This window comes from Paroedura picta, chromosome 2 (assembly GCF_049243985.1).
Source record: "Paroedura picta isolate Pp20150507F chromosome 2, Ppicta_v3.0, whole genome shotgun sequence".
In the NCBI taxonomy this organism is placed as follows: Eukaryota; Metazoa; Chordata; class Lepidosauria; order Squamata; family Gekkonidae; genus Paroedura; species Paroedura picta.
The window spans coordinates 46473374-46491053 of NC_135370.1; the positions used below are offsets into that span (position 1 = coordinate 46473374).

Below are 17680 nucleotides of genomic sequence, written 5' to 3' on the forward strand. Positions count from 1 at the left end.
CTGATACAATGTGGTGGGCATAGCCACACAATGGCTGCCACAGGAGATGGGTCAGCCACAAAAAGGGTATATAGCTTTCCTTCAGTCACATATACTGATTCCACACAATGACTGCTGCACCGGACTGCCACCAGGAGTTTGCAGCAGGGTTGTTTGCCCTGCCACTTCCTGTGTCCCCATGGGGAACTGTTTTTTGTGGCAGACCCAGTCCACCCAGGATTTCTGGCTCCATATAGAGGCAGCTGGGGCAGGATGGTTCCGCCGCATGGGGAAGTAGGGTTCTTTGCACAAAGGTGGGATTGCATTAGCACACAATCCCAAAGAAAAAAACCCATTCAGCACTGCAAAGTGTCACAGAGCCAAATGGGGGCACTTTCTGTGCCCTCCAGGATACCGTCCACACAGACCTGCCCTGGGACAGGCCCCATTGGCCCTTGTGGCAAAAAAGGGAACACAGATTTCCCCACATTCCCTTGCCATGCGGCAATGGAGGGCCTGATCCAGGCCAAGCCTGGGACAGGATGATGCCAACACTGTATGGATGCAGGGATTAGCCCTGCTGCCAAACAAGTGCTGGCCCGGCCTTTTCCGCCCATGTGTAATTGGCTACAGTGAAGATCTTGGTGCTGTGTTGGCAGTTGCTGCTGAAACAATTTAATTACAAATCCACAGAGCCAATCAAATCTCCAATGGCCAATCAAAAGTATTGCTGGGCAAAAGCACCACCTAGGCCCACCCACATAATAAAAACATTTGGCAGGCCCCAGAAAAGGTGCCCGGGAGTGCCATGGCACCCACAGCTTGCATGCTGGAGATATGATCCAACAATATGTGTGCATGTGTAGAGGAAGAAAAAAAGCCCTATTGGGCATAGACAAAGTCTTCTTTACAGGTCAGAATTGTAGATACATTCAAATGTTCTCTGCAGAAGGACAGCTTTGGGTCCCCAGTGGGGTGAAAGGTGGGATATAAATAAAGTTAAAATACTAGTAACAAAGACAATGGACACAAGAATAAAACTAAACTGGCATATTTTATTTCTACAAAAATGTATAAATATTTAAAATTTACAGCAGTGTTGACATTTAGTTACTGTTACAACATTTAAAGTGGTGTAATTCTTTATCCACATCCCACTCTTAGAAACAAAACATGTATTTGTGTCCCAAGAACTTTATTCAGGAAGCTTTGCAAGTGATTCCTGAAAGGCAGTCTCTTTCTGACAAGGAAAATGAAATACACAGCAAAGTCCACAACTGTCATGTATAAAGAATCACATCATGCATTACTCTTTTTAGGTGCACACTTGCTGGACATATACACCTAAAACTGTAAAAAGTGGGGATGTGAAAATAAGTGTTTGCAAGCACGTGTATCATACAACTGTACTCATCCGGAAGCTGGAATGGGTTAGGACTCTGTGAGTGTGCATTTGAGTCCAACTTGGATTTGCCACCATTTTCTATGGGGAACAACCTAGATGGTTATAAAACATCCATGATTAGAGCAGTCCTGTTTTCAAGAAAGGGACTTCCCCCATCTGTCTAAAACACAGGTAGCTTGAGGCAAATGGGGACTGTTAACGTATTTGGGACAACACAATGGGGGTTTTCAAAATATATCTGAATGTTTAAAAACAAACACTTTTAAACATTAAGAATTCACATAGCCTAATTGAAAACACATTGCTGGTGTTCATTCAACACCTTGAGATCAAACAGTAGTATATTTAGTAGCAAGTTTAAACGTGGTGTACTCTCACCAGATGTGTTCATATGCTGTACAGTAATAGCAGCAGATTTGTTTTTCATCTATTCCATACATTGAAATACAAAACAGAAAGTGGTAGTTAGTGGAATACACTTGGAATTCTCAAGCTGTAGCTGTCACAGTAGTTAATTACATGTCTGAGGTCCTGTCGAAATTGCAGATGCATTCGAGTTTTCTGATGCAGAAGGACTAAGAAGACAGTGACATTAAAATCTTGTTTTCAGACTTCCCCTAAACTGCTACACCCTTATTCATAGCCTTACATTTAAGCACCTTCACTAGTATTTTGCCTCTTTTGAGACTGTATTTAGCATCTACAAATGAGATGCAACTAAAATTTATGTGATCAGATATGATCTTTGTTACGTTCAAGTAAAAAAAAAAATCCTGGACCGTGCTGGTTAGCAGTACAGTACTAATCTCTCTCCTGTTTAAAAGGCTAGTTATATATACAAGTTTGTTATAAAATAATATCATCCTTGGGTTTTCCATGGTCCAGAAACAGCTTTTGAAGACAAAGCTAATTCACTACATCTGACCCAAATTTTATACATCAATCTCTTCATAAAGTTATCTCCCATAAAGGACTGTTAATAATGCTGTCTTGTTCTTGTTGTCAGAATGTACCCATATTCTGAGCATTCCTCTACCTTTACTTCCCTCACATTTCCTGAAAACAACTGAGAATATGGAAGAACTAAAAACCCATTATCGGTATTAAACCCAATAGCTGATGACTTCCATAACTGTTAACATTTCAAACATTATTTATAAATAGTAATAAACCCCATCACACCGTGCAGAAACAGGAAGTGTTGACCCCATTTTACAGATGGGAAATACAAACTAAGGCCAACATTTTCAGAGTATGAACCATATGTAACAGATGTTTGAAGGAATCAAAAGAACCTGCAGGTGGAGTTCTGCTTATGGAACAAGACTATTCTATTTATCCCCTTCTTCATGCATTCCCCATGCCTCTTCTCCAAAGGGGGTAGGAGCCCACCATGATTACTAGGGTTCCCAGCTCTGGACTGGAAAATATTTGAGGGGTGGAGCCTGAGGAAGGTGGTGTTTGGAAAGGGGAGGGAATTCAATGGCTATAATACCATAGAGTTGCCCTTCCAGTGTAGCCATTTTCTCCAGGTGAATTGATCTTGTCACTCGCAGATCAGTTATAATCCCTGGAGGTTAGTAACCCTAAGAGTCACCATGTGGTATGGTACAGAGGGTGCAGGAGAATGAGAAATACTGCAGAATTGCAGCTTATCCCTACCCCCATAGACTGTTTATGCACTGGAGGTTTCATGCTGGGCTGCAGGCTGGAGTTTTAGTCATGGCAGGTTGCCCCACCTCTTCCTGCACCCACATGGGGGAGCATTTGTTCTGGTGCACCTCATCCACCCCCTATCTGTCCTCCTGATACGGGGGTGGGGCAGTGAAGTTCCCAGTGCATAAACATAGAAGTGTCATTTGCTCCTGTTAAGGCAGGGGGAATAGATTTGGTTCAAAGCCACTGCAAAGTGTTCAACCTGAAAATGTAAGCACTGAATGTCATTTATCTTAATATCAGTGATTTTTATTGGTCTACTAAACCAATAAACCAGCGTGGCATAGTGGTTAAGAGTGGCAGCCTCTAATCTAGAGAGCCGTGTTTGATGCCTGACTCCTCCACATATGGCCAACTGGGTGACCTTGAGCCAGTCACAGTTCTCTCAGAGTTTTCTCAGCCTCACCTATATCACAGGGTGTCCATCGTGGGGAGAGGAAAGGTTTTTTTGTAAGCCACGTTGAGACTCCTTCGAATAGTAAAAAGTGTGGTACAAAAAAACCAGCTCTTCTTCTTCCTCAGAGTAGACATGAGAATTTAAGGTAACCACCGTTAGAATCTACTGGGGTTCAGGGTAGGTAGGATTAATTCACTTTGGCAAGGTGACAAGATCCAAGTCATTAGGCTTTCCTTTTTAATTTAAAAAGAACGCATAGACTCAGGATCCTTAGCGTTCATCCTGAACAACATGAAGAATGACACTTGTTGATGGAGCCAGCTTGGTACAGTGGTGAGTGGTTGCTTCTCATTTGGCAAACTAGGTTTGATTTCCTGTTTCTCCACATGCAGCCAGCTGGATGATCTTGGGCCAGTCAAAGTCATGTTAGAAGCTGTTCTCACAGAGTAGATTCTGATCAGCCTCACCTACCTTACAGGATGTCTGTTGTAGGGACGGGAAGGGAAGGCGATTGTTAGCTGCTTTGAAACTCCTTTAAGCAGTGAAAAGCAATAAAAACCAACCAACCAAAAGCAGTAAAAACCAACTCTTCCTCTGTTTTTATGTTTATTGATGATGATGTCTGGATAAACAGAACTTCAGTTCTGGTTATTAGTGTTTTAAAGACTTCATTCAACTTGTACAAAACCATTCACTTTAAAGGACCAAGTTTTACATTTATATAAGAAATATAAGAAATACAGCTCAGCACATTCATCTCTTGGGCATGATAAAATCAATGTATTTTGTCCAGTAAAGCTAAATCACTATTATTAGAAATATGTTCCATACACAAACGGGGGTCATCTTTTCCTTGTGTCATGGACAACTGTACTGTATTGTTATTCTTGAGTGGAGCTTGAGTGAGTATATGGACCCTTGAGTATATACACTCTACAACTGTTCCTTATTTACAAGACACAGTTTCTTATTTACAAGCGCCACTGTCTGGTAGACTTTACAGTGGCTGCATCAGTTTTGCAATTGAAATGGTGTTAAGGAATTCCTTTCAAAGTTTGCTAGTGTGTTCTTACCGGGGTTCTTCTGGTTTTAGCCCTCCACCCAAGTCAGATTTCTGAGTGGAGCGTGGATGAACCTTGACTACAGAAGAGAATCAAAATGCCACTGTACTGCTTTCCTTTCATCCTCTGATAAAGGAAGTTGGCACTGGACAAAACATTGAACAAAAATGGGCTGAGAAGAGCCTCTAGCAGGGAATGAGTGGGATATAAATGTCAAGGATTTCAGGCAGTAACTCTTGATATGTAGACGAGGTGTTCCCTATTTTCTTTTGTGAGATGGAGTGCATGGAAAATGAGACTGCTTAGTCAGAATGCTTTTGGAAGTGAGTTAGATATACACATCCTCCAGAGAGGAGAGGTGAATGCTGAGATGAAACAGAGTGCATAGCTTTTTATTTGATTCTTTCCAGAAGGCCACTGCTGCCATGCTATATAGAAAGGGGCTTAGCCCATCTTTGCATTGCGATGTGGGTCTTACCACACAACAATAAAGCACAACTCAGATTAGATTTTTGGCATGGCAAGTGTGTTTAAATCTAGATAAAGTTTAGCATACTTTGTGTATTGATAGCCCCAATACTGGCCATGATTGACCTAGCCTGGTGAGAGATTCCAGTGTTAGGAAATGGTTACCCTTACCTAGGCACAGGGATGATGATATGTCAAAAAAGTGCCTTGTATTTAAAAATTCCACTGCCATCTGAGGTGAACTTGGTCCTGAGAATGGCTGTGCTGTAGGTCATCAGCTTATAATTAGATATGCTTTTTAATTATCCCAGCTCCACAATCATGCATTTATTAACTGGTTTTAAGTCAATACCTTTTTCAGATACTTTCCCCATCTGCTAAATATACCTGGAAGATGAGCTTTCTAGACAGAAAAACTTTAATAATGAGTGGAAAAGTCAATGATTAACCTAATAAAGCTTAACTGTTACTCAAATTAAGCCTCTGCTGCTGCGGAATAAAGGAGTTTCATCCTTGGTGATTCATATGAACAAGTTCTGCTTTTTGTTAGGTTTGTGCAACGTGTTAGTAAGCCAGCCACAGGTTAAGACTGTTTTATAACAGTTTATGTTTTTCCAAGGATCGGTGTTATTTATATACTAGCTTCAAAGCCCTTCATAAGAATGGGCCTTGAAAGGGCCCCCTCCCCTGGCCAGGCAGCTTAAGGTGGCTATGGGCTGCAGCTTGCAACCAGATCAAGTGGGCCAGGCGGGGGCTGGGCAGCTTGTTATCAGGGCCAGGACAGAGCTCTTTAGCAGGCAGTCAGCAGGCTGGGAGGCCCTTGTCAGCACGCCCAGCCTAGCAGGCCAAGAGACCCTCGTTAGCAAGCCCTCCACCTCGATCCTTTGCCCAGGGCCCTCTCCCCTTACCTGCTGCTGGCTCCAGGCACTGAGGCATCTGAGAGCAAGGAGGCTAGAGTCCAGAGACGGAGGGCGGGAGCTGCAGGGGCAGGGCCAATCAGGGAAAAGCTGGCAGCACCCTGATTGGCCCTATTCTAACTTGGACAGCCGGACATGTCCCACCCCCCAGGCTGTTTCATAAATATACAGAGGAGCAACAATGGATAAGGATATGTATTAAGTGCTGTCAAGTCGTTATCACCTTATGGTGACCTTCTGAATTAACAAGCTCCGTAACATCCCACCGTTAACAGTCTTGTAAATTGAGGGCCATGGCTTCCTTGACTGAATCAATCCATCATCTCCGGTGGGCTTCCCTCTTTTCCTGCTGCCTTCACTTTCCCTAGCATTATTATCTTTTCCAGCAAGTCTTAATTGCATATATTATGAATTATGGCCTGTATTGTCTTTTGTTATTTTTGCATCCTATACCTTATGGCATTCTTTCTTCAGTTTTGTTGATTTTACAAAACGAAGCAAAAAACCCCAAAATGATAAAAAATGTCACTTTTTTGGGTACGACATTCATTATATACAGTACACCAATCGCTCATAATTCCTTTCAGCTGAGCTTTCCGCTGGTTACCAGTGGCACTGATAAAAGTTAATAACCTTCCACTGTTGCCATGAAGGACCAGTACAAGCACATCGACTTTATAAAACAAATGATATAACCTTTCAAAATGCAAAGTTTCATAAGGCATTTAACATTGTCACTTTCAAGCAAACATTACGTGACGTAGTCAATGGCAAAGCTCAGTGCCCCCCCCGGACCTTGGGAGTTTAGCTTTGCAATGCTTTTCATGACTCCGATTCCCCCCAAGAGTATCATTCCTTGATAATAATGAATGTTAATATTCTAATGAGCTCCTGTGTTGTTCAGCTGAATGAGTAAAATAATTAAGGGGAAAAGTGCAAACATGCTTTAAGCAATTAAAAAAAAGAGTATGTTTTTTCCCCTGACAGGTGGGCTTTTAACCAAGCATCCAAAACCTCTCATTTCACCAACAGCTAAGGAAGAGGAATGCATCCTTTTTTTTTCTGATACAAATGTGTGAAGTACAAAAGTCTAGAACCTTACAAGGCCTGAGGAAACAGCTAGTCTCTCTCGGTTTTAGGCACCCAAGGTCATGTTGCGTAGTAGCCATTGCTGAGATCGACTTTCGTTGCAGTCCTTCATGGTAGGAACCATTTTGTCTTCCTCAGATGGCTCATCAAGACACTGGTTACTGTTCACATGCTTCAAGGTAAGCCTCTAAAAAAGGGGAAAGACATGCTTTTAGTTTAAAATAGTGCTGGAATGTACAAAATCTGCAGTGTACATAATTCAGCAGAATATAAAGGGTTCCTGCTGGGGGCATCGGAGGAGATGTTTTTTTTAACATAGGAATTTTCTGTTGATTTTCCGATTATTCTTCAGCGTCCTGATTGGCTCAACAGGAAATTTCCGGGTCTTGAAGCATACTTCCTCCCTGCTGGTCTCCAGAATAGCAGTTGAACAGACAGAATGACTGCAGACAACAGGTAGCTAGATAGTTAGATCTCTCTCTATCTCTTTCTAAACACAGTTGTTTTCCTTCTGAATAAAAACTTTTTTATTCTTTAAGCAGACTAGTGCTGTGCTCTCTCTGCATTTTCAAAATCTGTCAACAAATAGTTCATACACTTCTCAAGAGTGGAGTGCAAAGTCTACTTCGGCATTGCTGGACAGACTCATCCAAACAACATTAAGGCTTCTTCCTGATATTGCTTTGTCAGTATGGGGGGGGGGGGAAAGGCAGATTGCAGCAGCTTCCATACCACGAACGTCGCCTAAGGAGGGGCTCCTGTAATTTATCAAAGTACAGACAGCTCAAATATCATAATAGGGCTTCAGTATGGACCCACTTTTTAGCATTCTTGCAAAAACTAACAAGGTCACAAATGATGCTAAAATTTAATATTGCAAGTGGATTGAAGTGACAATTGTGGCACCTCTTGCATCATTCATATTAATTAAAAAAAATTAATCTCAAGTAAACTAAAACCAGAAGCAGGGACTATTGCCATATACATGAGTCCCTTTCAAAAGCTGTAATCAGCCTTGCCAAGTACAGGCACCTTCCTAATGTTTTCGGAATGGCTACTCCAGAACACGGAAGCTTCCCATGTGAAAGCTCAAGGCTGAACAAGCAGTGACAGGCCTAACTTGTCTGCATGAATGAAAGGAGATACAGTTTTCCGTATATCAGTCAAAAAAGCAAGACAAACAGGGGGGGGGGGAACAACTCAATCTGGAATATGTTTGACCCTCTTAACAGGTTTATTCAAAAAGCAAGAACCAGCCCAATGCACTGAAGTCAGAAACAAATAGGAAACATCGTAAGACAGTGCAAAGCAGCTACCTTAACTACAGCTGAGCTCATGTAAATTACCAACTGACCTTTCTTCAAGGGCAGCTCCATGCAACATTAATCTAGTCTTGATGTTTCTGCAGCAGGGATGGCTAGATCGTCTGGACTAACAGTGCACATTCAGTATACCAGCACCAAAAAAGACGACCAACCTCCCCTCCAAACAACCAAAAATCCCCTTCAGCCAAATACAGATTGGGGCTGGATTTCAGCTATCTGAAATGGCTGCCCCCCCCAAAAATCCTGAAAATATTTGGGATTTTGGGGACTGTAGGTGAGTCAAATTTAAAGGTCTTTAAATGTCTTCTGAGTAAACTTGCTGGTTTTGAAAGGTGTTTAAAGGGAAAGCAAGACCTTTTAATGCCTTCGGAGTTCACTCATGGCTTGCAAAGATTATTTAAAAGGACTGTTTTAAGGCCTCCCCCCTCCATTGAAACCAATGGAGGATGGGGGCACCTTCTTTGGGGGCCCAAAGAATTGGACCCCCTTGTCCACTAGTTTTGAAACCTGTGGAATTTTTTGGAGGAGGCATTAGCTGCTATACTACAAATCTGGTGCCTCTATGTAGAAAAAAACAGCCCCCAGAGCCCCAGATTGATTATTATATCCTAATAGGGGTTAAGCCTGCTTTAAAAGCAGTCTAGAATCCGGCAGCACCTTCCCTCGCCAGTGGTAGTGGAATCCCCCGCCCATCTCCCCACAGTCACATGGCAAAGGCTAGCCTGCTTTTAAAGTGGGCTTCGCTGCACCGCCCTCCATGCCAATCTCAGTGGGATGGGGATGAAAGGAGTTGGTGGCAACCCTTCCCGCTGCTGCCTGGTTTTGAGGTAAGAGGTTTGGGGTTAGTCAGGAGCCCCCATTCCCCACGTGGCAACTATGAGTGCATGGGGCTGGGAGATGGCATCATCCCCATCACCCTTCCAGCAATGCTCCTTGCCCTATGTGGAGGTGGATGGGCAAGCAGCGTGGAGGCTTCTGGTCATTTGAGGGCCTTCCCGGTTGGGGGGGGGCAAGCTGGCAGAGGGCTTTTTATTTTATTATTATTTATTTATTACGGTCATTGACCAGTATCAAAGTATCTACAGATGGCAGAGGGCTTTTGGTGGGATCTTCCTGCCCCCACCCCCAGGATTTTGGGCAGGTGGGTGGCCTTAGAGACTGCACCCGGCTTCCTTGGGGCTAGCTTGCAGGGCAGCCTCTCTATCCTTCCCAGCTACCCCCTCCCATCTACCCTCGGCCAGCTTACCTTGCTGCTGGCTCTTCCTGCTGGTGGAAGGAGGTGGAGGCAGTCAGGGACAGAGCATCCACTACCTGATTGGTCCTCTGGAACCAGTGATGCCCTGGAGGGCCAAGGAGGAGGCAGAGGTGGTTGGGGTGTCCCCTACCTGATTGGTCCTCCAGAGTGAGTGATGCCATCGAGGGCCAATCAGGTGGGCTCTGCAACATCCTTTTCTCTTTGATTTCATCTTTGTATGGTTTTGTGATGAGATCATTAACTATAATAGTCCCCACAGGGTATAATGGAGCTGAAAAATTGGGAATCCCAAATATTCACCCAATCAATATATCATACTACTATTTGGGAGTATTGGGAAACACCAAGATTTTTTAGGTTTGATATACCTGAACCCCAAAAATGCTGCTTTGGGTTTTTTTTTTTTTTTTTTTTTTGCACTTCCCTAGTCCATACTGAATGGACTGCCTTGCTGTAGCCAAAAACCATCATTTCTTGTCTACGTCCTTCTGCATCTTTACTCTATACTTGCCATCTGGTAGTCTTCCTTCCTAGGTTAAAAACTTCCCATTACTTCCAACTTGCTTAAAATGAGCTCTAAATGTTTTACTGTAGTGAAGCTACAAGATCCTAAAGAAGGAAGACCAGGAAAAAAAACAGATTTAATATAAAAGGATGCAATTATGATGGTGACTGACTACTAGTAACTTGTAATAATTCTGAAATGCAACATTATTCTGGGTGTAAATGCTTCAAGGATTTTACAGTGTTCTTTTTATTTATTATCCATGTAGGACAGTCTCGGCGCTCTGAGCAGCTTATATGCCTGCAGCCCCAGCATGTTTGAAATGTAAATACAATTCAACTTTTCTGACACAGAATGTATTAGAATATTGGATTAAGCAGATTATCTGATGGATTCAAGCGCTCCTCCTTAAAAGTTGAAACACTGCCTATAAGAAGAGTCTATAATCTTTAGTTCTAAAACAAACTTTGTTCTACTAACCATTGAGGGTTTTTATTGGTCAGCTCTGCATCAATATACCCATCAGACAGCAAGGACTATTTTGCTGGCTTTACAACTTTTTGATAATGGTGAAGATTTTTAGACACTTCTTTTTAAAAATAGCACTTTTGAAGGTCACAGTCACACTGAGCAATATGCAGCAAGGACATTACCTGCTTCAGTAACCAATACACACATCAGGATCCTTCCAAGGACTGTTGTTATTCTCATGACTAGCTAGCTAACCAGCCTTCCATTGCATTGTGCCATTTAGAGAAGCCGGACTGAAATGCCGCTTGCCCTGCTTTGGAAATGTTTTCCAAGCCATTCTTTTGCAATTAAGCTCATACAACTCCTGGGTCTTATAGGGGCAAGTGCTTTTTCCTGGCATGATCTTTACTATATTTAACTTTGCCTTTATGATCTATCCACTAATGTACTAGTATAATTTTTGTTATGGCATAGATTTCATTGGTCAGTGTCTTTACAATTTCCAGGCTAGAGAAATAAATCTTATTTAGTTTAGGTAGATAACACGGTAGTTGGGAAGAGAAGCATTTCTGTTTTTTTTCATGTCACGATGCCTTGATATTGCATATCTTACTAATAACATTAGTTTCGAGGTGATTCTTGTAAATGAAATACTGTCTGGATTTGTGTGGCTAATGTGAAGAAAGGTTTGATTTTCAGTTTGAATAGACATTGGGCATGGAAGCAGTCAGCCCAGACAGCTCTTGCAGTCTGTCGATTTGCTCACTGCATGCAGGCTCTCTTTGGTAGTAATCAATGCTGAAGAAAATGCTTACTATGGCAACCAATGTATCCAAGGATGTCAGTTCTATTTCAGAAAGCATTACTTAATAAAAATGCTGAAAAACTTCAATAGCATGGTATATTTTAATCTTCTTGGCTACCTTTCATTTTGGAAATGGACAGCATGCGTTTATAAATCACAGTTCTTTTAGACTGTCATTGTGCATTTACACCCTGCATGGCGATACAGTGCGGAAGATCTGAAAACATTTCATGAGGGCGAGGAGAAAAAAAACCAAGTGACTCAAAATATGCAACAAATTTTATCTGCACTTCATAAAATTACGCTGGTGTCTTTCTGCGACCCACCAAGCCAACTTTAACCCAGTGCTACCTTATGGTGACCCATCATGACCTTGATAAACTTCAAATGACATAGAATTAGGGAGTTATGATCCCTAATGCAATGCTTGGAAAATCCCAGCTCTGTTCAACTCAACTGTGAGAGAATGTTATGGAATTCATTCATGTGTGTGTTGTTAATCGTTGTCAAGTCACTTCTGACTTACAATGACTCTATGACATAATGTTCTCCAAAACACACTGTTGTTAACAGCCTAGCTCAGGTCTTGCAAACTAAGGGCCGTGGCTTCCTTTATAGAGCCCACCTATCTAATGCCGAGTCTTCTTTTCCTGTGGCCTTCAACTTTTCTTAGTATTATTTTTTCCAGTGACTCTTGTTTTTTTCATAACATTATAGCCTCAGTCTAGTCATGTTAGCTTGAACACAGAACTCAGACTTGAATTGGACTAGAACTTACTTTTTTGTCTTTTTGACAGTGCACAGTATCTGTAAAACTGTTCTCCAACGCTACATTTCAAGTGGTATGGACAATACCAAGGCATGAATTAACTTGATCTTGGTCACCAGAGACATGTCCCTACACCTTCCTTGCTCATTCCATTTCTCAATCAGTCTCCTTCCAATTTCTGGATTGCAATTTCTCTTTTGGTTGATGATGGAGCTTCTGGAACCATTTCAATTTTATATTTAATTACTTTCATTTCTTCACCCTTAAAGTAATTGTGTGGGGAAAATGGTACTTGTAGCTCAAATTTCTCCTAAATTTCTCCTAAATGTCTACTTGAGAGTAAACACGCAATGAAAATGTTTTGTTCGACGTGTGCTTCTGTGTACTTCACTGTACTGCAGTAGCTCTCTCACTAAATGGCTACAAAGCATGAGGATCCATATGCATTAGTGACTTTGTAAGCATAATCTTCCCTGTCATCAACAATGATAACTTGTTTACAACAAAACTGAATAGTAAAAATTAGTTTAAGGCTCTTTATCCAGTGGCACTAGCTCTTATTTATTTAGCACCTTTATAGATAGCATTAAGGAGGAGGGGAAAAACACACTGCGACAACATTTGTCAATTCAATGTTTTAAAAAGTAATGAAACCATTTCCCAGAGTCAGTTGCAGTGATGAGATTGTACAAATCTCTCGCCTTCTGCAAAATGACGACACTTTATTTCACGCTCAGATTGACATGTGTCCTATTTCACAACTTCATGTGCTGTACAGTTGCTACTGGGAATGCTCATTAAGGAACATCTCCCCTGAGGTTATGCCTCTCAGTTTAAACAAACCATCATGCAATCCCCAAAGAAACGTCTACATCCTTTTATATTACATCATATAGCTATTCCATATTTTCCAGCACTGTGAGAACATTTCCTCTTAATTATATGAATCTTAACCCATGTGGTTTATTCATCAAATCACTCTGTTCAGGGTAACTCAACATTTTAGGCTTATTTAAACAGATAGTGCTAAGTGTCAGGACCAGAAATCCAAGCAAGGCTACAGATACCGTGTAGTCTGATCAGTTGCAGCTTCGTATTTGTTACACCATCTCACCTGAGGCAAGAATATTATTGGGTTTTATCAACTGTCTTCTAAAAAAAACACTCATGTTTCCTGTTCTGTTGTTAAGTATGCTGTTACCAAAAAAAAAAAAAAAAAGCCTGCTTTGTTTGGTCAACAATCAATTATATTGGGAAAATAATACCAACAAAAACATCCTGTCTGGAATATCTTGTTAATTTTTCAGCACCATGATTATTACACTGTGGCAATCTCAAGCTGCACAAACAATTACAATAAGGAGAAAAAACCCTTCTGTTTTCTTTACTCAAACATATGTAAGCTTGTCTAGAAGGGTATACAATACCATTCATTATGAGATAGTAGAACAGTGTGGTGATTCTGCTGCTTAAGCAATTTGCAGAGGGGAATAATAATTATTATAATAAAATGATTATCAAGCTGGATAGTTGTTTATTTAAAACAAAACTTGGGGGACGACATTTCTGTAAAGATGTGTAAAGTGTTCTGGAAACAGTCCTGAAAAAATTACTGGGTAGGATCCTGTGATAAACATCTGTGAAAGGAAAGGAGGCATGCCAGTGTGGTGTTGTGGAGTAGTGTTAGAGAGTGGTTAGAGAGTAGAGTGGAATCTGGGAGCCCCAGGTTCAAATCCCCACTCTGCCATGGAAACTTTATGGGTGATCTTGGGTTGGTCACAGGGTTGTCGTGAGGATAAAATGGCAGTGAGAACAGTGAACTCTACTCTAGGTCCACACTGAGGTAGAGTGTAAATGAAATAAATAAATCTTCATTGATATTCCCTCTCCCATTACAGGTGTGCAATTCACCCTCATATTGTTCCTGTGGGATCCCTGAACCCATGAAAACCATGGGCATTCAAGGAAGCATTTCAAGGTTGCAGTGAGAGGTGAAGACAAGGATGTCCCATTCTGTCGATGCAGATGCCGTCCATTAGCAGAGATTTGCGGGGGTAACCAAGTCATAGCTCTAATGCAAAACATCCAATATTTTCACAACGGACATTACTAAAATGCATAAGTCACCGAAGGTTGCTTTAAACAACACGAGGAATATAAAGGCACAAGAACTGATGGATGTTGATTAGATAAAGCTACTAACCCACCTTCATTCAGATCCCCCTTTATGGCTTATTTCATAGATGGAATTCTTGGGCCAGCCTTCATCCCTTACACAGTGTTTACTGGATTCATTGCACAGTGAAATGAGAGCCTTGGGAACAAATCCAGTACATATGCAAGTACCTGCATCACTGTGCAAAGCAGGTATAGCCAAGGTTTATGCAACTATTCTTTCCATCGTGACCAAATGTCCATATTGGGCATTTTCATAATAAGGCCACAGTATGGGGGCTTATAAGCAGTAGAAGCCAGCTTGGTGTTGTGATTAAGAGTGGCAGCTTTTAACCTGGTTTGATTCCCCGCTCCCTCACATGCAGCCAGCTGGGTGTCTGCTGTACAAAGAAGATCCTGCAGGGGGCAGCAAAAAGACTACTAGATATGATGGTAAGGTCAGGACCTTCTCTCATGTTAAGTGTCTCTCTTTGTCTGTCTCGAGATTGCTACTCTTAAGGGCAAGTCCGTGCTTCTTCTCGGAAGCCACATCTTCCAGTCTCTCTCAGCTAGGCATGTAATCAGGTCTGTCTCTCTCTCTTCTGCACTATCAAGTATGGCAATTCTTTAATAAATCCTTTTTCCTATACTTAAATCAGCATGTGCAATTCCAATGACTTATTTACTCTGCTAACATATCCTAGCCCTGACAGTGTTGCTCTCACAGAGCAGTAACATCAGGGCTTTCTCAGACCCACCTACCTCACAGGGTGCCTGTTGTAGGGAGAGGAAGGGGAGGTGATTGTAAGCTGCTTTGAGACTCCTGGTAGAGAAAAGCGGGGTATAAAAACCAACTCTTCCTCAAAGTACAAAAGAGAGGCTAGAATGGGAGAAAGCAATCCTAGAAATATGCTCCAAGCAGAGAGTTTGTAACAAACACTGCAGTACTGGCTCAAACCCATAATATTGTATACAATATGGCACGTATACTGCAATTTGAAGCTTGTTCCTCTCTGAAGAAGAAGAAGAAGAAGAAGAGTTGGTTCTTATATGCCGCTTTTCCCTACCCGAAGGAGGCTCAAAGCGGCTTACAGTCGCCTTCCCATTCCTCTCCCCACAACAGACACCCTGTGGGGTGGGTGAGGCTGAGAGAGCACTGATATCACTGCCCGGTCAGAACAGTTTTATCAGTGCCGTGGCGAGCCCAAGGTCACCCAGCTGGCAGCATGTGGGGGAGCGCAGAATCGAACCTGGCATGCGAGATTATAAGTCCGCACTCCTAACCACTACACCAAACTGGCTCTCTGGATCTGAGACAAAGTTTTTTAAACTGAAGAAACATGGTCTTTGCATCATAACGGGACCCTTCATGCCTATAGAGCACAGAAGAAGAAGTGGTTCTTATATGCCACATTTTTCTACCCGAAGGAGTCTCAAAGCAGTTTACAGTCGCCTTCCCTTTCCTCTCCCCACAACAGACATCCTGTGAGGAGGTGATGCTGAGAGAGCCCTGATATTACTGCTCGGTCAGAACAGCTCTATCAGTGATGTGGCGAGTCTAAGGTCACCCAGCTGGCTACATATGGAGGAGGAGTGGGGAATCAAACCTGGCATGCCAGATTAGAAGTCTGCACTCCTAACCACTACACCAAGCTGGCTCAGGCAGACAGATACCATTTATGTTCTTATTGTATCCATCCATGTCAGTGATATATTTGACAAAGTTAAGTACGAAAGTAAGTTTCGTAGTCACTGTCACCTTCTCCCTGCATTGCACCACAGCAATGGCAAAAACAAGGTCATTCATTTATTGTTTAAAACTTACATCACATCCACTTTTGCACGAGGCAGCCAACAATAAAAATGACAAAAGTTATAACAGCTGATAATGGATAACATCAGATGAATAAATACAGAGAAACATAACAAATGCTCCCCATGGAAATCCAGTCTGAAATATACTTGAAAGACAGCAGTCATTCACAAATCAAGAGTGGTGGAACGAGCTCCCAGAAGAGCTAAGGGCCCTGCAGGATCTACCAGCTTTCCGCAGGGCCTGTAAGACGGAGCTCTTCCGCCAGGCATATGGTTGAGGCCAGGGCAGCTCTCCCACTAATCCATCAGAGGATCCCCTCCAATATTGAGATCTCTAACACAGAGATCATGGTTAGATCTATTGTATTGGTGCCACCCTCTTCTGAACATTATTCTCTCCACCAGGCTGAACTAAGATCAGAATTGTGACCACCGCCGCTATATGTTATGTGATATGTTATATGTAACTTTTAATTGGGGTTTTTATGGGGATTTTATTGTGTTTTAACTATTTATGTTGTAAACCGCCCTGAGACCTATTGGGAGAAGGGCGGTCTAGAAATTAAATAATAATAATAATAATAATAATAATAATAATAATAATAATAATAATAATAATAATAATAATAATAATAATAATAATAATAGAGCAATGGTTCTGTCGAGGATGTGCTGAAATAGAGTGGCCTAAACCACCAGAAGAGTGGCCTTGTGGGCTCTAGTCAGAGTAGATGCTCCCTGCATCTCCTCTGGTGGATGACATCCAAAGCATGGGTGCCATCACGTTCTCAGGAAGAGGTGTTTACCTAAAAGAAGGGGCATTTAAAAAGAAAACCATGGGCTGAAATAAGATGACAAGTCACTCTATTCGGGGACAGATTATCATGTACCTGCTGACAGCCAGAACTTATGCTCTGCTCTGTTCTGCCGTCTAAACAGGGCCAGCTATAGAATGAAGGACGACTGTTCTTTAGTGACACTCAGTGGCTATGAAATTGATCATCTCTCCTACAGGCACTAGTGTTATACAGGAAGATAGCAGATCAGTGCCATCTTAGATGATTCAACATTTCAAGGCTCTCTTTGTATAGAAGACAGTAGGATAAGACTGGTTCATTAATATAGCTGCCACTTGGCTTACTAAAGACTTAAAAGCCACACATTCAAACAGAACACATTTTTTTCCTACTATCTAATGTAACTAAACTAGTTAGGAGAGCAGAAGACAAAACAAAGAGAGAGAAAACGAACACACATAAAATGAGTTCATTCTTTGATACCAACCATTTGCTAAAGGAAATAGTCAGTGGGGCTGTCAAAAATGTTCCTAAAAACCTCCAGCCGCGTGTAGTTTCTCAGCAGCCATCTTTGAGAACGACCGCCATTACACGCCTCCACTGTGGGGCCGTGAGTGCCATCTTCTATTCTGCTTATTGTCAGACACGATTGGGTAATGATATGAAGAAATGTATGTGTCTGTGCGACAGAAGAATGGTACAAACAGAAATCACAAATAAAGAAACGAGAAAATTTCCATAGGGCCTTTGGC

At 41.9% G+C, this 17680-nt stretch overlaps 1 protein-coding gene across 4 annotated transcripts in view; it reads right to left on the minus strand.

Annotated features, from left to right (window-relative positions):
- Window positions 1-1014: 1014 nt before the first annotated feature.
- Window positions 1015-17680, minus strand: part of GALNT13 (polypeptide N-acetylgalactosaminyltransferase 13) — a 313273-nt gene continuing 296607 nt past the window's right edge. Inside the window, exon 12 of one of the 4 annotated variants that reach the window (XM_077320014.1) lies at window positions 1015-7219. In XM_077320014.1, coding sequence (XP_077176129.1) covers window positions 7079-7219 — 141 coding nt within the window. In that variant the 3' untranslated portion in view covers window positions 1015-7078. Of the gene's footprint in view, window positions 7220-16146; window positions 17608-17680 lie in introns of those variants that run through there. The other 3 variants (XM_077320015.1, XM_077320013.1, XM_077320012.1) reach the window with 3 other exon arrangements.